Source organism: Leucoraja erinacea, chromosome 5, assembly GCF_028641065.1.
Source record: "Leucoraja erinacea ecotype New England chromosome 5, Leri_hhj_1, whole genome shotgun sequence".
NCBI classification, from domain to species: Eukaryota; Metazoa; Chordata; class Chondrichthyes; order Rajiformes; family Rajidae; genus Leucoraja; species Leucoraja erinaceus.
Genome location: NC_073381.1, coordinates 87,447,400 through 87,468,698, shown reverse-complemented (window position 1 = coordinate 87,468,698; position 21,299 = coordinate 87,447,400). Strand labels below are relative to the sequence as shown.

Below are 21,299 nucleotides of genomic sequence, written 5' to 3'. Positions count from 1 at the left end.
CATAAGTTAGTTCATACGTTATAGGAGCAGAATTAGGCCATTCGGCCCATCAAGGCGCCATTCAATCAAGGCTGATCTATCTTTCCCTCTCAACCCCATTCTCCTGCCTTCTGCCATAGACACCCATACTAATCAGGAATCTATCGACCTCCTCCTTAAAAATATCCAATGACTTGGCCTCCACAGCCATCTATGGCAATGAATTCGACAGATTCATGACTAAAGAAATTCCTCCTCATCTTCTTTCAAAAGGTACGTCCTTTTATTCTGAGGCTATGGCCTTTGGTCCTAGACTGTCCCACTAGTAGAAATTAGTCATAATATGTGTTAACTGTTTAACATTTAGTACTATAGTGCCACTGCCAATTACAAGGTACAGTCCTTGAGCCTGTGTATTACATGATTGTTGGCATGCAGGGTGAGAATTGTAGGCCGATTCTAGTTTGTAGGTTAATCCTCTCACAGGGTTTCCTCAGAATTCATTTGTTGCATGCATAGTGCTTGTAATAGAACATAGAACAGTACAGCACAAGAACAGGCACTTTGGACCAACTGCACACACGAGGAACATTTTACAATTTTTACAGAAACCAATTAACCTCAAGCCAATTTGGGGTAGGACAGTGACGCAGCGGTAGAGTTGCTGCCTCACAGCGCCAAAGACACAGGTTCGATTATGACTACAGGTGCTGTCTGTATGAAGTTTGTACGTTCTCTCTGTGACCGCATGGGTTTCTCCGGGTGCTCCGGTTTCCTCCCACACTCCAAAGTCATACTAGTTTGTGGGTGAATGCGCTGGTGTAGGGGTGAGTGCTGTTTGGCCCAGGCACAGTGGTCCCAGGGCCTGTTTCCATGCTGTATCTCTAAAGTCTTTAGATCCTTATCATCTACTGAGTACAGATCAGTAGGTAACAGGTGGATGGGTGGTGGAGGGGGACAGGTTTGAGGATGAGAAGCCAATGTTCAATGATGTTTTTATTGTCACATATGTCAAACGCACAGTGACATTCTTTTACAAACAGCCCAATGTGTTTTACTTGCCAAGATTGCATTGTGAAGGAACATTGGACAAGTTTATTATGTACTGTAATATCTGTGCACTAAATTCTCAAGGCCAACTATCCATGATTTAAGCATGGATTGAATCCATGTCTGCTTTAGTGCAAACCATTCTCTAGATGCACAACTTCTGTTGACACCAAGTAAAATTTGAAGATAGACAGATGAAATCAGTTATTTCAATTGAACAGACTTTAGTCTATTCATATTTTCAATTGAATTGTAAGTTTGAAATATGGGAAAAATGCACTTTCTATGCCTCTTATTCAGTTATATCACTGTGAGTTTTCAGGGGATTACCCAATGTCTTTTGCATGAAAGATAACAAAATACTTCTGCACCAATGTTTTCAGGTGAGGCTAGGACATTGCACCTTACTTCAGATGGACCAACACAATTTAGCCTCATCTTCACCTGAACAATCAGGAGCAGTTTGTGTTATTCCTTCCACATGGAGTAGTCAGTTTATTTCGTGAAAGGAGAGGAAACACAGCAAATTTCCAAAGGTTCAAAGGCACTATTATTGTCTCACATGCAAACGCACAGTGAAATTCTTCTCTTATTTACAGTCCACTAAAGTATTGCCACACCTAAGCACATCACCGATTAGCAAAGTGTACAGAAGCAGTCCACTGAGACCACATGTAAGAGGCACCAGGTTTTGGCGCCATTTCCAAGGTCCAGTCTGTGCTCTAAGTCTAATGAGCCGTTCCTGATCCAGGCAAGAATGTAGATACTTGGAGTTGATCCTAGACTGAAATCTGTGAGGAATCACTTTTTTCTAGAGCCGAGTACTGAGTTGTTCTATTGCAATTTTGTAAACTGCCAGTCAGTCAAAAATAAAAGTGATTCAAGGGTAACCAAGAACTAAATTACCTCAGTTGAATTGAATTTCTCCAATACCTATTCATTCGTTGCATCAATAGGCAACCACATTGCCTTTATACTGAAAGGATTTTCATGACTCTTAACAATGGTGTTTTATGGGAATGGTGATGGGGAAAGATATATTACAGACAGCTAACTTTAAATTGGCTCTTTTAAGCTGTGGTCAAAATGACCCCCAATTATTTCTGTATTTCTTCATTCTTCACCCAAAAAGCTGGAGTAATTCAGCGGGTCAGGCAGCATCTCTGGAGAAAAGGAATAGGTGACATTTTGGGTCGAGACCCTTCTTCAGATTGAGAGTCAGGGGAGAGGGAAATGAGAGATATAGACAGCACATAGAACAAATCAATGAAAGAAACGCAAATAGCATCGATGATCAAGGAAAGGTCCATCCGTTGTTGGCGGTGGGGTAGGTGATAACGAGTTATACAGACAGTGAAACTAGGCCATGATGTGCTTGAAGACATTGTGAGGTTACTTTAGTACTTACCAAACATCTGTGCCTTCTATCTTTTAGGTGTATGATGGTCAAGATAGCTCCTTTCGTCGCCTGGGAGTTTTTACCAGATCCGAATTGTTGGGCGTTATCTTAAACAGCACTTCGAACCATATGTGCTTAGAATTTAACACCAATGGAACAGAGACTGACCAAGGATTCGATTTCACATATACCAGTAAGAGAATGCAATATATGCAAAAAGATATGCATGCTGTAGGCCTCTTCAATGGAGTTGAGTGTTTATTACAAGATACAGATCTGAGGCTGTGGCATTATAGATCATAAGGGAATGATATACTCTATTGTCTGGAAGTAGCAAAAATATGAAAGTAACTTTTTTTGCAGCTAATGCACAGACAAAATTTCTATTTAATGGCTCCCTGCACATGTTGAGTATTAAAAACAGCGTTGCTTTGACTAGGAAAGTATATATAGATTGGAGATAATTACGTTTGGTATATTTACAACTATTGAAAGATATATTTGTGTACTGAAGACACACGGAACTGTAGATATTGGAATCTAGCATTAAAATAAACAAAGTGCTGGAGTAACAGGGCGACACAGTAATGCAACAGTGGAGTTGATGCCTTACAGTGCTGTAGACCCGGGTTCGATCCTGACTACGGGTGCTATCTGTATGGAGTTTGCACGTTCTCCCTGTGACCACGTGGGTTTCTCTGGGTATTCCGGTGTCAGAACTTGCTTTCCCAACTCTCCATCCGTGGCTGATGTTGAAGCTTAATATGAACTCCCAACGTCTAATTATTCATTTAATGTTGAATTAAATAAAGGGAGATGACTAAGAGCTGAAATTATCTCCAGCAATTGGTCATTCCAGACATGTCCCACCTTGTGTAACAATTGACAGCAGAGTGTGCGCTGCTGAGGTGCTGAATTCCTGTCAGCTTTTGCCCCACAGCCTGGGTTTTATATGTTCGCTCTGTGACCGTGTGGGTTTTCTCCGGGTGTTTTGGTTTCCTCCACACTCCAAAGATGTGCAGATTTGTCGGTTAATTGACTTCTGTAAATTACTCCTCATGTGTAAGGGATGGATAAGGGGCAGTGGTCTAACATAGAACTAGCGTATGGTGATCGATGGTCGCTGTGGGCTCGGTGGACTGAATGGCCTGTTTCCATGCTGTATCACTATATTCTAAAACTCATTTTTTCTCGGTCATGTAGTGCAGGTGTTAAATATGACAAAAAGTGATTTTTTACAAACAATTTGCTGCGGTATCTGAAGGCATTCTATGAAAATGATGAAGGAAGAGCACGTTGAGAGTTTCAGTTTGTTACTTGGATTCTTACAGTTCCCCAGGCATTCCAATATCTCGTTATTCACAATGCTGCTATATGTGACTGGGGGATAATTAATATATGCTAAATGGCTTTGCCTCACCCTGTGATGCCATTGATGTTTTAGGCACAGTCATTGCCATAGAAATATATGACATGGATATTACAGTAGAAACAAAGAACTGCAGATGCGGGTTTACACCAAATTTTGACACAAAGTGCTGGAGTAACTCAGCGGGTCAGGCGGCACCTCCAGAGTCTGAAGAAGCACCCCAACCCGAAATGTTACTTTTCCTTTATCTCCTGAAATGCTGACTGACCTGCTGAGTTACTCCAGCACTTGTCCCATGCTTTGCATGCTAACCAAAGAGATCTGATAGTACATCAATGCAATCAAGTGAAACTTAAGTGCAATAGCTTGAGCAAGGGGGAAGATACAGAGTGCAGAATTCAGTTCTCAACATTGTAACACACCAGTTCCATGGACAAAATCCATTATCTTTGAGGGCTTCTGCTAAATTCCAGATGGCAGATCTGTACGATTCATCCAAGTTGGCAGAAAAACGGACAGATTTGTGATCAGAGTTACATATAGAGCACTGTGTAAGCTATGGGACTAATGTATCCAACAGGGGGTATTAATGCAACCAGTTCCAAATGTTCCTATTAGATTAAATGCAGCTTTACACATTTTGCTTGGAAAATTTTTTTTTAAAGCACAGATGCTGGAAATGTTAAATAAAGGCAAAATCATATTTGGAACACACTGTAGATAAGGCAGCAGATGCACATTGTATGATTGCAAGCAGTTACAGCCCTATTGAAGGGTACTTCAACAACAGTATACTGGCTGAAATCCTCTTATTCCCAATAGCCACTGGAATAGTCATTAGACCACCAAGGGCGCTGGGGAGATGGCAGCCCTGCCGGCAGTCTGTTTGTCTTTTCACTCTTTGTTATTTTTTAATTTGTTAAAAGTTTTTGTTTTAATGTTCTTCAGTTTGTTTTGTGTGGTGGGAGGAGAGAGGGGATCGGGGGAAAGTTTTTTTCAAGTTCCTACCTTGCCGGAGATGTGATCAATTTTCAGTTCATATTCTCCGGGCTCTGCAGCCTACCATCGCTGGAGCTGGAAGCCTCCTCGAACCATCGTGAGCCCCACCGCGGGGCGCGGACTTAACATCGGAGCTGATCCCTTGCCTGGGATCGCTCCCACCGCGGAATCACCATCAAGGGCTCGCAGTCTCGGGTGAGGCCGAGTCGGGAGCTCCAACCCAGTTCACCAGCCCAGACGCGATCGATCAGCCGGCGCGGCGGAGCTGACATCCCCCCTGATGTGGGAGCGGATCGCCTCGACCCGGAGGGCCCGAACACCGCCAGCTACGGGAGTCAAGATCGTCCCGTCAATGGGGGCTCGAGGCCCACGACCGAGGAAGAACTAAGGGAAGGACTTGAACTTTATTTCGCCTTCCATCACAGTGAAGAATGTGTAGGAGTTCATGTTAAAATGTGTTTTTGAGTGACCTGTAACTTTTAATTGTATGACTGACCTGTCCAATGAAATTCCTCCTAAGTTGCAAAACATACTTGGCGAATAAAGTGTGATTCTGATTCTGATTCTGATTCTGATACAGTCCATTGTGGTTAGTTGTTAATCGTTTTTGAATGTGTGAATATTATGGTGTAGCCCTTTATCCCAAGTTTGCAGGTGACACAAAAGTGGGTGGTATTGTAGATAGTGAAGATGGTTGTCAGAAATTGCAGCAGGATCTTGATCAGTTGGGCAGGTGGGCTGAGGAATAAATTAATAATTTATAGGAGTAGAATTAGACTATTCAGCCCATTCAATCATGACTGATCTATCTGTCCCTCTCAACCCCATTCTCCTACCTTCTTCACACAACCTCTGACACCCAAATGATTGATGGAATTGAATACAGATGAATGCAAGGTGTTGTATTTTGGGAAGTCTAACAACTTGGTTGCCGTTGTCGTTCTGTCTCTTGGTCAAATGGGTTGACATGGATGGCTGTCAATGGAAGGAAGGGATTATCAAGATGCATAAACAATGAAATGTAATTAACTCCAAGACATTCCAAATGCCAGTGCTCCGTTTGATTTGCTTGTTCATCATGGTGTAGCTCATTTTGGGTTCAGAAGCAGAGAAAGGTCTCAATCTGTAGACCAGCAATTTATCTTTTAACAGGGCAGATGTTTAAGGATGATTTTACTTCGGAGTCACGTGAGTGACTACGTGAAGAACCCACCCAGCGCGCAGGCGCGGCATTACGTCAGCAGTGCAACAGCGGCAGCAGCTGGAGCCAGGCTCTCCAGCTGCAGCATAAAGACGAGACCTCAGGTAAGTGCCTTTTTTGTTACAGAGTCGCGCTAGAGAGAATAATGGCCTCTCGCAAGCGACCAGCCAGGAGGACTGCCTGCCCTACTCCACCCGAGGACGGGTCCATAGCGGGACGGCAGCCTCTCGCAGCGGAGGAGCTTTTTCAACGCTCCCGCTCACCCGACACCGAGCCGCCCCCAGTGCTGCAGATTTCAACGCCCCGCACAGGGAGGACAGCGACACATAAAACCGACCGGCCGGTGTCCTCCGATGAATCGGAGGAACGGGAACACTCTCCCCCACCGAAAAGGGGAGACGCTCGGATAAGCTGCATGAGGCAGCTCCTCGAGCGTATGATTAATGAGGAGATGCGGCATCTCCCAGGAGGACGGGCTTTGGCCTCCTCCTCTCCACACCCTTCTGTACCCTCTATGTTCGAGGGCAGTAAGGGAGGCCAGGACTGGGCTGGCCTATCCCAAGGGCAGGCGGAGGATATCGTCAGCATGCCGGGCGTGCCGGAAGAAGAGCTACTGGGTGTAGTGGGCCGATATGCGGCACCACCAACAACTGGGATGGTGTTGCCACCCAGAATGGCGGCAACTATAAACAGGCTGTCCAACAACCCGCTGCAGGACAAGGCTGTCCAGCAGGCCCTTGACAACTACATCGCGCCAGAAAATTGCGAGGCGCTGAGGGTCAAGACGGTCAATGGGCAGATCTGGAACCAGCTGGGGCAGCAAATAAGGGCTCAGGAGATCAAAATGCAGCGAGTCCTGAAGCTCCACTCAGCAGCCGTCACCGCCTTTGCTCGGTCCGTTGGGGATGAAGACCTGACCATACCCCAGCAGGATGCCCTCGCACTGATGTGCAGCACCACGTATGAGCTAAACAACCTACGGCGGGACAACATCAGGCCTGCCCTCAACCCAACATATGCCGGCCTCTGTAAAGCTCCAGCGCCCGAACGACAGGCGCTGCTATTTGGTGCGGATCTGGCCAAAAGGCTCAAGGAGTTGGAAGAGGCGGCAAAACCAGTAGGCCTCATGAGGGCAGGGCCAGGACCGAGCAGGGTGAAGACACCCAGTTGGCCGCACGCCTCGGCAGCCACCAGCAGATACCGAGCTGGTGAAAGCCTGGTGACCGCCTCCCACTACCCCCAGTGCTCTTTTTTAGAGCGGGGCCCAGGGCGGAGCCGTGGGAAGATGCGCCGCCCCACCGCAGCACCAACACGGACAACCTTGGGCCAGACCCACCGGAAACGACCCCACAAGTGAACATGGAGGTAGGTGGGTCTGGTTCCTGTCAACATACACAGACAAACGGTGTAGTATTAACAGGGGGACGTTTGAGGTTCTTCAAGCATGTTTGGTGCTCCCTTACTAACAATCAGTTTATACTCAACAGTATTAGTGGATACAAAATTGAGTTCAAACCAGGCGTAGAACCGCCAGTTCAGCACATGCCCCAAAGGGTGTTCCTTCCCTCGGCAGTTGAGAAGGTAGAAGGACAAGCTGAACTTGATCGGCTCGTGGCTAAAGGCATCATAGAAATTACCACACACGAGCCGCAAGAATTTGTATCAAATATTTTTCTCAAAACCAAAAAAGATGGTGGATGTCGCATTATTATTGATCTGACATCACTCAATCAGTCTGTTGAGTATCAACATTTCAAAATGGAGACATTTGTCACTGCCAGACAACTGATCTCCAAGGGATACTACATGGCAAGCATAGATATCAAAGATGCTTACTATTTGGTACCCATTCATAAAGATTACTTTAAATATCTGAAATTTATCTGGAGGGGCCAGCTATGGCAGTACCGAGCTTTGCCCAATGGTTTAACGACAGCTCCCAGACTATTTACGAAAATTCTTAAAGTGGCCATGAAGAAATTGAGAGAACTAAAACATTTAGTAGTGGCCTAAATTGAACTAAAACATTTAGTAGTGGCCTATCTGGACGATGTTCTCATATTAGGAAGAACACGGGAACAAGCTGTCGCAGGAGTGTTAGCCACTAAACAACTCCTTGAAACTTTGGGTTTTATCCTTCACCCAGATAAATCAATATTGGAGCCTACTACTAACATGGATTACTTAGGCTTCACTATTGACACGATTCACATGACTGTCACTCTGCCCAGAAACAAAACAGTTTCACTCATTGAAGCTTGTAGCCATTTAATTGCTACACCGCAACCTAGAATACGGCATGTAGCCAGAGTTATTGGCTCTATAGTAGCAGCATTTCCGGCTGCCCAACATGGGCCCTTGCATTATCAAAATCTACAAAGAGCAAGGACTCATGCATTACGCCTTCATAGGGGGCATTATGATCGCAAAATGGATTTACCCGCTGAAGCCAAATCAGAACTTCAGTGGTGGGTTGACAATATTTGGCACAGTCACAGTCCTATCGCCGTAACCAATCCTAACATAACCATTGCAACGGATGCCAGTGCTTTAGGCTGGGGAGCTACTAACTCCATAGACAGCACAGGTGGCAGATGGACTAACTCAGAGGCATCGCTACTACAATCACTGGGCATTAACTTTTTGGAAATGCTCGCCGCCTTTTATGGGCTAAAAGCATATGCATCTGGTATGCGGCACGTGCATGTTAGAATTATGATCGACAACACTACGGCAGTATCTTATATCCAGCACATGGGTGGCATTAAATCAGTATCATGCGACAAATTAACTGCTATAATCTGGGAATGGTGTGTCGAGAGACATATTTGGCTATCAGCTGCCTATTTACCAGGCAAGCTAAATTTAGTGGCGGACACCAGGTCACGAAAATTCAACGACAACATCGAATGGATGTTGGACCCAAAATTATTTGCTAAAATTGTCAAGCAATATGGTACGCCAGATATAGATTTGTTTGCGTCTAGGTTAAATCACCAACTACCCATGTATGTGGCTTGGGAACCAGACCCAGAGGCAGCAGCGGTAGATGCCTTCACGCTGGATTGGGGAAATTTCTTTTTCTATGCTTTCCCTCCCTTCTGCCTCATCAGTCGGGTACTCCAGAAAATTCAGGCAGACTCAGCCTCTGGCATTCTGGTCGTGCCCGACTGGCCTACCCAACCATGGTTCCCAATGTTCCACGACATGGTGGTAGAGACACCAATGGTCCTTCAACACCACCCCCAATTATTGACTCACCCGGTAACTGGCATTAGCCATCCATGCCACCAAAAATTGAAACTCCTGGTTTCCAGATTTTGAACAGGCCTTACCGGGGATTGGGGTTATCAGACAGAACAATCACCACCATGTCGGCATCCCTGCGAGTTTCCACCAAGAAACAGTACCTGACCTTCATCAGGAAATGGGAACAGGACTGTCTGGACGCAGGGACATCCTACAAGACGGCTTCGATCTCGGATGTGCTGGAGTTCCTGGCCCACCTGCACCATGATCTCAAGATGAGCTACAGCGTGCCATCAATACGGCTCGGAGCGCACTGTCCGCATACCTCATGCCGATAGAACAGCATAGTGTGGGATCCCACCCTCTAGTCATCAGACTCCTTAAGGGGATCTTTAATACCAAACCCCCTACACCTAGATACACTCACATGTGGGATGTGAGTGTAGTTCTGACACACCTTCGAGGTTGGCCTCCGGTGGGATCCCTGAGCCTGGAACAGGCCACTTACAAAACCCTCATGCTCATGGCGCTTGTCTCAGCTCAAAGGGTTCAGTCGCTCCATCAGCTAAATCTGAACTACATGGTGACCACCCCAGATACCATTACTTTCACCATGCCGGGGTTGGTAAAACAAAGTAGACCAGGTACATCAAACTCCCCGTTGATCTTCCGGGCTTACCCTCCAGAACCTAGGCTGTGTGTGGTGACCCACCTTCATCATTATCTAGACACAACCCAAACGCTAAGAGGGAGAGAGAAAGCCTTATGGGTTAGCCACAGAAAGCCTTTTGGACGGGTAACCAGCCAAACATTATCCAGATGGTTGAAACAGGTCCTCAGCATGGCAGGGATTAACACAAATGTTTTTAAATCCCATTCAACCAGGGCAGCGTCCACCTCAGCGGCGGATAGGATGCAGGTTCCCCTAGACCACATCCTCAGAGCAGCGGGATGGTCAAGGGAATCGACATTCCAACGATTTTACAAGAAACCGCTGATGGAACAGGACGTCTTTGCGGATACCATTTTAAAAACCGCAAAGTTATGATTTAAAGCCCATGGGAGCTATTTTGTTTTTTGTTATAGTTAATAAACATTTCTTTTATAACTAAACAAACTTGTTGGTCTCTAGCTACCACTTCCTCCCTCGATGATCTTTCGGCAGTGAGTGATATAACTGTTACACGGTTTGAAATCACAGACCTTTGAAGTCTTCACGTAGTCACTCACGTGACTCCGAAGTAAAATAGTAAGATTAAACGAGTACTTACCAGTACGAAGTTTGATCTGTATTTTATGAGGAGTTACGATGAGGGATTACGTGCCCTCCGCTCCCACCCTCATTATATAGATCAAATTCGGACTAATGTCTCGTTGGTCTTCACTATCTTTACTTCAACTAGTGTCTATCTGTGATTCCACACCGCTGCTTGGAAGTATGCCGCGCCTGCGCGCTGGGTGGGTTCTTCACGTAATCCCTCATCGTAACTCCTCATAAAATACAGATCAAACTTCGTACTGGTAAGTACTCGTTTAATCTTACTATTAATATTCATTGCATTGTGGAAATAAAATTCTGAATGAGTAAGGTGTAAGGGTGGGGCAGATGCAGGTCCACCACCAATTTTTCGGCCTCCTTGGTTGCAGTGTATATAGTTCCTTGAAAGTGGCATGACATGAGGATAGTGTGGTCAAAAAGGCATTTGGTACATTGTCCTTCATCAGTCAGAGCATTGAATATAGAAGTCATGTTGCAGTTGTATAACACATTGGTGAGGCCACATTTAGAGTATTGTCTCCAGTTTTGGAGACCATGTTATAGGAAAGATGTCAAGGTTGCAGAGAATATTTACAATTATGTTGCTCGGACTTGAGAGCCTGAGCTTTAGGGAGAGGTTGAGCACTTTATTCCTTAGCGCAGGAGGATGAGGGATGAACTTCTAGAGGTGTACAAGATCATGAGAGGAATAGATTGGGTAAATGCACAGAGAATTTTGCCTAGAGTAGGGGAATTGAGAACCAGATGTTTAAGGTGAATAATGAAAGATTGAATAGGAACATGGTTGGTGTATGGAACGAGTTGCTGGAGGAGGTAGTTCAGGCAGATACTATCATAACGTTTAAGAGACATTTAGACAGATACATGGATAGGACAGGCTTAGATGGACATGGGTCAAGAGTGGGCCTGTGGAACTCGTGTAGATGGGGCATGTCGGCCGGTGTGGGCAAGTTGTGACGAAGGGACTGTTTTCACGCTGTATGACTCTATGACTCAATGGCTCAACCTTCAATATTGCCAGACATTCAATATTTCTGAAGAAGGGTTTCGGCCCGAAACGCTGCCTACTTCCTTCGCTCCATAGATGCTGCTGCACCCGCTGAGTTTCTCTAGCACTTTTGTGTACCTTCAATTTTCCAGCATCTGCAGTTCCTTCTTAAACATTCAATATATTTAACAGTCAGGACAGCCAGCTGAACCCGTGACTTGTCTTAATGTGTTGTCAATGCTTTTCTGTGGTAATCACATAAGGAAGGCCAGCCTTAATGATCAGGTTGCCTGAGGAATGATCTGTACAATGATACCTATGTAGGTAAATGCCAGCAGAATCTGGGTCATAGAATAAAATAAATAAACTTGAGTCCCAGGAATAGGTTTATATTGTTTCCAGTGTACTATGTTTACATATACTGTTGTGCTGCTGAATAAGAATTTCATTGTTCTACCTGGGACATAGGACAATAAAACACACTTGACTCTCTTGAGGTTTCTGTTGCAAAAAAAAAATATGCTGGAGTAACTCAGTTGGTCAGGCAGCATCTGTGCAGGCAAATGGACAAACAACGTTTCAGGCGGGGTCCATTATTCTGTGATGGCAGACAAAGTTTTGGGTCTGGATCGTTATCAAGATTACTCAACATTCCTGCTTCTGCAGTCTCTTGTGAAAACCTCCTGTTCCTTTTCACAGCAGTACAGTGGCTCAGCTGCTAGGACTGCTGCCTCACAGCGCCAGAGACCCGGGTTCGATCCTGACCTCGGGTGCTGTCTGTGCAGAGTTTGCATGTTCTCTCTGTGACCATGTGATTTTCTTCTGGCTGCTCTGGTTTCCTCCCACATCCCAATGACATGCAAGTTTGTTGGTTAAATTTAGTTAAGTTTAGTTTAGTCAGTTTAGTTTATTGTCACGTGTACTGAGGTACAGTGAAAAGCCTGTGTTGCGATCTAAACAATCAGCGGAAAGACAACACAATTACAAACGAGCCGTACAGGGTACAGATACAGGATAAAGGGAATACGTGAATAACATTTAGTGCAAGTTAAAGTCGGATCCAAGATAGTCTGAGAGTCTCCAACTGGCCTCTTGCTAACTGCCTCTAGTGTGTGGGAAGTAAGCAAGTGGGAGAACATAGAATTAGTGTGAACGGGTGATTGATGGCCGGCATGGACTTGATGGGCCAAAGGGCCAGTTTCCATGATATATTTCTCAACTAAACTAAACTTGACTGATTCTGTAGACTCTTCTGTCGCAAGTCTAATACCCCTGTCCCACGGTATGAGTTAATTCCAAGAGCTCTCCCAAGTTTGCCCTGATTCGAACTCGTAGATTTACGGTAACGGCCACTCGTCGGTACTTGGGGCTCTCGTGGACATTTTTCAACGTTGAAAAATCTTCACGAGTCTTCCCGCGCTTACCTGCCGTTAGCGAGTCTTCTCGATTACCTGCCGTTAGCGTTACGAGCTGCTAAGAGACGTCCCCGAGCTCCGACGTACCCGCTACATTCATTCTCCGTGCTTACCACGATTTGATTTTTTTAAAACTCGGGAGAGCTCTTGGAATGAACTCGCACTGTGGGACAGGGCTTTAACTGGTTTTTACCTTCAACAAGATTTAAGAGCTTCAAATATACAGACCTGCAGCATTGCCAGACCAGATTGTAAAGATGTATAAGCATCATTTATATGCCTCTCAAAATTGATTTCTGGAATTTTCTTTAATACTGATTTCAAAAACCGTTGCCCAAGGAGATGATTCCACCCACCAAAGTTTACGTCTAATTATGATGATTTTTTGCTAATTATGATGGTTTGCAGGCATTTGAAGGGAACATTTATAAATATAAGGTTGGTTTTAGGCTTCAAATCTGATTAATATGAACTGACACAACTTCCATATAGTTTTGTATAGGTTCAATGTAAGTTTCATTTAATCACAATCAGGTTAGCCACAGGTAGTGAACCAGACACGTTGGTTAAAATTCATAATTTTATGATTAGACTCATTTTAAGAGACATTAATTCACTTGCACAGAGGTTACCATAGTGGAATGTACTGTGAAATAGCAACATGAACCAAAATATTCCATAGTGTAATCCTACTGCATTGGTTCAGAACTTATCTTACAAGCTGCGTGAAGTACAAAGAGGTTGAATAAAAACTTGAGAAAATTATTTATTATTGGAAATAAATACAAAAACTTTATTATATTATTCTTAAAACATTAGTTTAGTTTAGATTAGTGTTATGGCGTTGAAACAGACCCTTTGGCTCACTGAGTCGTCTTCACACAGTGATCCCCGCACACTAACATTATCTTACACAATGGGGACTATTTACAATTTTTACCACAGCTAAATTAACTCTCAAACCTGCATGTGTTTGGAGTGTGAGAGGAACCCTGTGCACCTGGGCAAAACCCATGCGGTCACAGGGAGAAAGTACAAACTCCGTACAGACAGCACCTGTAGTCAGGATCGAACTCACATCTCTGGCGCTGTAAGGCAGCAACTCTACCGATGTGCTGCCGTGCCGCCCTTTCAATGGCCATTCTAACATTTGGTCTGACTAATGATCAAAACCAACTCAAAATATTTCCTGCATTTATGATATGCAAAGGGACGGCACAATATGGCAGGTTTTCAGAGTGGAATCAGTCCTTGTCAAGTCTTATGTTACACTGTAATTGTTCCCAGGAGACACACTGAGCCAAACACTGACTGCTGCTGCAAAATCATCAATTCATTGAACACATGCTTTGGTCTGCCCGAAACATGTTGGCCTTCCAGTGTAAGGAGATATCAACAAGCAAATGCGTACAACTGGCACATTCCAAGATTCAGGAGTAGGTACTGGGGGATGCACAATTCAAAGCTTCAGGAGGGATGGACCTGACTTTGTTAAGTGTACTACCGCTACTTGAGGTTGAAGATCTGGGACCCATGTAACAGGCTTGGATCTGGTGGGCTGAAGGGCCTGTTTCCGCACTGTATCTCTAAAGTAAACTAAACTAAACTAAAGTATATTTTGAGGGTAAAAATGAAGGAGAATTTCACGAAAATTAGAATTGCTATCAATTGTGGGCTCCAGAAATTCTGGATTTAACAGCTTGTTATGCTGCTACACTGCTCCTAGTAATTTGTGGAATTAGTTGCAATATTTCATTTGGCTCCCTATTTATTTGCTGGATTGCTACTAATCTTTGGCTTCTGTAATACTCTGTTATTGGCGTGCCGTCCTCCTGTGAATTTTGGCTTTTGATGTGAGTAGAACCGGGTCATTATCGAGTGGCTCCTGCCCACCCATTGAGTTCTTCATCATCGAGGAAAATGGGCCAAGGAATGGCAGATGGAAGTTAAATGCGAGGTGTTGCGTTTTGGAAGTTAAGCCAGGGCAGGACTTACACAGTAAATGGCAGGGCCCCAGAGAGCGCTCTAGAGATAGAGAGACTTAACAGTACAAGTAAATAGGGGGGCAAGGTGATGAAGAAGGCATTGGAATACTTGCTTTCATCGGCCAGAACATAAGAGTATGAGCACCTCATATTTCGCTTGGGCAACTAATTTTGATTTCTCTAACTTTAAGTAACTCTTGTATCCCCTCTCTCTCCGTCCCTCCCCCATCCTAGTCATCCTACTAGTTTCACTGTTGTCCTGCTGAGTTGCACTGGTTGCATCACTCATTTTCCACTTCTCCCCAGTCAACAATGGACCATGGTGGGCTCCACTTTTCCTTGATCATTGTTGCCGGCTTTGATTTGTTCTTTTGCATATCTCTCATTCGTTTGTTTTATGTACCTTTTCATATCTCTCATTAGCCTCTCCTCTGACGCTCAGTCTGGAGAAGGGTCTCGACCCAAAACATCACCTATTCCTCATCTCCAGAGATGCTGCCTGACTTGCGGAGTTGCTCCAGCTTTTTTGTGCCTGTCTATAAGTGTATGAGAGTTGGGATGCAATGTTACAACTGTACAAGACATTGCTGAGACCATACTTGGAGTGAACACAAGCAGTGGCGTAGCGTGGGGGGGGGGGGGCAGTGGGGCGGTTGCCCCGGGCGCCAAAGTTTTAGGGGCGCAAAACAATTGTTGCTCCGAGGCCAGGTCGCCGCCCCAGCTCCGTGGGCAGGCCGCCACTGTTGCTGCTGCCGCCGTCCCCGCCCCCCCCCCCCCCGCCCCCCCCCCCCCCCCCCCCCCCGCTAATGAGGAGGTGCAAAACTTTAAACTGCCCCAGGCGCTCAAAACCCACCCTACACACTGAGAAGAATTAGGAAGTGCTCCATTTGTGCAGATATGTAACCTGATAAGGATGATAAGGTCCCTGGTGAGGATGTTATCAAGCTGGAAAGGGTTTTCTGTACACACCTTCATTTCTTCCTTAAAAATACTCCCATATCCAGCCTTGATAGGGCACTTCCTAATTCTTGTGTTCACATTCATCAACCTTTTCCATTAGCTAAATTGTCAACACTTCAAATATTGAGTGGAGGCAAGGAACTGAAGATGCTGGTTTACCTAGGAATGGAACGAAATGTTGGAGTAACTCATTGGTTCAGGCAACATTCTTGGATGGCGGTACAGTGACGCAGTGATAGAGTTACAGCGCCAGAGACCCGGGTTCGATACTGACCATGGATACTGTCTGCACCGAATTAGTATGTTCTCCATGTGACGGGGTGGGTTTTCTCCGTCAGCTCCGGATTCTTCCCATACTTCAAAGAAGTGCTGGTTTGTACGTTAAGCAGCATTGTTAAAATTGGAAACTGTCCCTAGTGCGTAGGAACGTACTAATGTATGATCCTACACAGGAGGGATCGTTTCCAATTTACATTTGCAGAACAGACCACTGATCAGCATGGCACTCCGTGATATGATTGGCCTGTTTCTGCACTGTATCTCTAAGGTTTGGAGAACATGGACAGGTGATGTCTCAGGTCAGGAACCTTCTTCAGACTGCTCCACTGTAACATTTCTTCAAAGTATGCCTAGTTGGAAGTTCTCCTCAAACTAAGCATACTTTGAAGAGATTTTGCAGTGGAGCAGTCTGAAGAAGGGTCCTGACCCGAGACATCACCTGTCAGTGTTCTCCAAACCTTAGAGATACTGGGGCAGAGGTTCACCTTTCAACAGGACAACGACCCTAAGCACACCGCCAAGACAACGCAGGAGTGGCTTTGTGACATGTCTGTGAATGTCCTTGAGTGGCTCAGCCAGAGCCCGGACTTGAACCCGATTGAACATATCTGGAGGGACCTGAAAATAGCTGTGCATCGAAAATAGCTGTGCATTGACGCTCCCCATCCAACCTTACAGTGCTTGAGAGGATCTGCAGAGAAAAAGGGGAGAAATTACCCAAATACAGGTGTGCAAAGCATCATACCCAAGAAGACTTGAGGCTGTAATCGCTACCAAATGTGCCTCAACAAAGTACAGGTACTGAGTAAAGGGTCTGAATACTAATGTAAATGTAATATTTCATAATTTCTTTTAAACTATTTTGCAAACATTTCTAAACACCTGTTTACGCTTCTTTTATTATGGGATATCGTGTGTAGATTGATGATTAAAAAAAAATTAATCAATTTTAGAATAAGGCTGTAACATAACAAAATGTGGAAAAGGTGAAAGGGTGTGAATACTTTCTGTATGTACACTATATTAACAATACTCTCTGCTGGGATATTTACATCTGGATATCTTGCTGAAGTGGTGACCTGAAAGAAGTTTAATTATAGTGCAAATTGATCTTGAGTTAATCGGCCTGTAATCGGATGTCTCCCACATCAACTACGAGCTCTTCACTTTGACATTCCTTCTCCCAATGAATCAACTTAATCAGCATAATAGCTCTTCATTGTTTTAAAATGTATCACATCCTCTGAGGGTTTTTCCAATGCCTGCTGCTTAATAAGGTTACCTTCGTAACTCGACTGGATATTGTTGGCATATGTTTACTCTTTCCACCAGGGATATATGTCAACATATTCATCTTCATCATGGGTCAATTATGTTTTTAGTTTAGTTCTTTAGTATGGAAACAGGCCCTTCAGGCCACCGAGGCTGCAACCATCAATCACCCGTACACTAGTTCTAGGTTATCCCATTTTTGCATCCGACACAATGGGGATGATTCACCTACAAACCTGCATGTCCTTGGAGTGTTGCCCCAACAATTTTCACCAACTTCTGCAGATGCGCTGTGGAAAGTATTTTATTGGGATGCATCACAGCTTGATTTGGGAACAGCTCCATCCAACACCCGCAAGAAATTGCAGAGAATTGTAGATGCAGCCCAGACCGTCACACAAACCAACTGCCCTTTCATTGACTCCATTTACTCCTCACGCTGCCTCGGCAAGGTGACCAGCATGATCAAAGATGACCCTGACCAATCCCTCTTCTCCCTTCGAGCAAAAGGTACAGAAGTGTGAAATTGCACACTTCCAGATTCAGGAACAGATTCTTCCCAGCTGTTATCAGGCAACTGAATCATCCTACCACAACTAGAGAGTAGTCCTGAACTACTATCTACCTTATTGGAGACCCACTAAAAATCTTTGATTGGACTTTGCTGGCTTTATCTTGCACTAAATATTATTCCCTTATGCACTGTGGACGGCTTGATTGTAATCATGTATTGTCTTCCTGCTGACTGGTTAGCATGCAACAAAAGCTTTTCACTGTGCCTAGATACACGTGCCAATGAACTAAACTAAACTAAAAAGCTACAATCATTTTTAAAAAACATAATTTGTTTCTCTCTAATATGTTGGGCCAGAATTTTTTTGATCTCAGATCCCAAAGATGGTCTAACGTTTGGGCAGGATATTAGGTTTAGAGGGATATGGGCTAAACAGAGGCATGTGGGACTAGTGTAGATGAGGCATGTGGGTTTGTGCCTGCAAGTTGGGCTGAAAGGCCTGTTTCCGCGCCATATGCAGTCTACAAATGCATTTCGTTGTCTCTGTACGCGCCATAATGACTCTATGACGCTATAATATCAACTTCTGTGCCTTTCCTACCAACTGAAATTTCTGCCAACCTTTCCTGAGGAAATATATTGTAAAACAAATGGAAATTTGTGCAAACACCAGGGACACAATAGAAGAGTAAATTGTATATAAACTTTGTTATTGAAACTCCTCTGTGCCTTATTGATTTTGGGTTAAATTTGGATTTGAAGCTATCACTTTAGCCATTAGTATAGCACCTTTAAGAAAATGTACACATGGGATCTTCCATCTTTAGATTTCTTATTCAAAAAATAACGTTTAAAAAAATAGCAGGTCTATATTTTTTTTTAAAACCACATATTTAGTGGAGAATTTGCTCCCTCCTGCTTTTCAAATCGGAGAAATAATTTTGCAAATATTCAGAATGCATGTTGTCAAGCTGGAAAGGGTGCAGGGAAGATTCACGAGGATGTTTCCGCCAGGAGTCGAGGGCCTGAACGGGAGAGGTTGAATAGGCTGGGACTCTATTCCTTGGAGCGCAGGAGGATGAGAGGTGATCTTATAGAGGTGTGTAAAATCATGAGAGGAATAGATCAGGTAGATGCATAAAGTCTCTTGCCCAGAGTTGGGGAATCAAGAACCATAGGTTTAAGGTGAGGGAGGAATGATTTAATAGGAACCTGAGGGGTAACTTTTTTACATAAATAGTTGTGGGTGTATGGAACGTGCTGCCAGAGGAGGTAGTTGAGGCAGGTACTATCGCAACGTTTAAGAAACGTTTAGACAGGTACATGAGTAGGACAGGTTTAGAGGGATATGGGCCAAACGCAGGCAGGTGGGACTATTGTAGATGGGACATGTTGGCCAGTGTGGGCAAGTTGGGCTGAAGGGGCTTTTTCCATGACTCGATGACTGTAATACGTACATCCTTTAGCCTCTTTCAAAGTGAAAGATTCAGGTCTGTACCATGGAGTTAGTGGGTTTGATAGGCAATTCTGCTGTGCTGCTATCACCCTCAAAATGTGCAAGTGAGTCTGAGCTAGCATGTCCCACGGCATTCACTATTTATGCCAGCAGCTCTCCAATGCTTCATAGGTGCGTGTCTCACAAATGCAAATCTGCCTGAAGCTTTTCTAATTGCTGAATATATTGCCTGCTGTTTCATTTGGAAGGATACACTTGAAATAATAGATTCTAAGAATTGTAATGTGATTACAATCCTACTGCTTGACTTGTTTTGTGTTCAATTTTAATCACATTTTTATTCACTGCAATGGCGTAGATCAGGAGAGTCAACTTTAGAGCACCTGGACATTTTGGAATAACTCTTTGGTTCAGAGAGAGCTGACAGTCTTTATTGATCTTCAGCTTTCAGGCTTGTGGATTTTCTTTTGTTTTCTTTTGAAGCATCTAGTTGAAGGGAGTAAGCTAATAGCCCTGTCCCACGGTACGAGTTCATTCCAAGAGCTCTCCCGAGTTTTAAAAAAAATCGAACTCGTGATAAGCACGGAGAATGAACGTAGCGGGTACGTCGGAGCTCGGGGATGTCTCTTAGCGGCTCGTAACGCTAATGGCTGGTATTCGGGAAGACTCGCTAACGGCAGGTAAGCTCGGGAAGACTCGTGAAGATTTTTCAACGTTGAAAAATGTCCACGAGAGCCCCGAGTACCGACGAGTGGCCATTATCGTAAATCTCCGAGTTCAAATCAGGGCAAACTTGGGAGAGCTCTTGGAATGAACTCGTACCGTGGGACAGGGTCATAACTCCACTTTTCACGAATCAAGAGTGCTTTATTGTCATATGGCTTTTCTTTAGACTTTACACTTTAGAGATACAGTGCAGAAAAAGGGACTACTGCCAACCAAGTCCAAGCCAAACAATCTTCTCCAGTGTCCTCTCACACTCCAAAGATGTGCAGGCGAGTTGGTTAATTGGCTTCTGTAAATTGCCCCTAGCATGTAGGATAGAACTGGTGTTGGTCGACATGGACTCGGTAGACCAAAGGGCCTGTTTCCACGCTGTATCTTTCAAACTATAACTTGATGAAAATTATTTTGCATTGTATTTGCATCACGCCTTTCCAGGAGATCACGTAATTTTAGGAATGAGTCATGCCAAAAATGACAACGTGTAAAGAAAAATTATTGTAAGAGAAAAGTGTATCATAACTGAATTTGTGATAACGTGAAAGATGGCAAAGAACCAGAAAATGGATGAAAAAATAACACGTGTTCAATAAAACACAGATAAGATTTTAAGAACACAAGGAAGTGCAGGTGCTGGAGTACCTCTGTAGGTCAGGAAAGAGGGTCCCGACCCAAAATGTCCGTCCATGTTCTGCCCAACCCATTGAGTAACTCCAGCACTTTGTGTCCTTTTATTTGAGAAGATTTTGAATTAGGCTGAGAATTTATGCACTCCTTCTGCATAAAACATTGGACTCGGCCAGATTGTGTTGGTGGTTCCTCGAGGAGGAACCACCAGGTTGTGCTCTGGGAGCAACAGCACATATTGGACTGACGTCCCTCCATTGGAGATGTGATGACAGTGGCCAAGGTCATGTCACCAGCATCTTCTTGGAATCCATGCTGTCAGGAAAGATAAATGTGGTTGGAAGAAAATACAGAGCGGGGACTGCAATGGGGAGGTAATTGAATTGTAAAACATTGAAGTAAACCCTTCAGCCCATCATGCCTGCACTGACCAGCAAATGGAAACCTCTGCTCTGTACCTTTTCAAACCTCTAGTTTCCCTCCCTGACTCAGTCTGAAGAAAGGTCTTCGAGAAACGTCACCTATTCCTTTTTTCCGGACATGCTGCCTGACCCG

General features: G+C 44.4%; 1 protein-coding gene across 1 annotated transcript in view; it reads left to right on the top strand.

Moving 5' to 3' along the window:
• The window catches only part of LOC129697526 (CUB and sushi domain-containing protein 1-like), a 512,171-nt gene that overhangs the window by 50,598 nt on the left and 440,274 nt on the right, over positions 1–21,299 (top strand). The window contains exon 10 of the mRNA XM_055636177.1: positions 2,465–2,621. Within this exon, the coding sequence (XP_055492152.1) occupies positions 2,465–2,621 (157 nt within the window). The remainder of the gene's footprint in view (positions 1–2,464; positions 2,622–21,299) is intronic.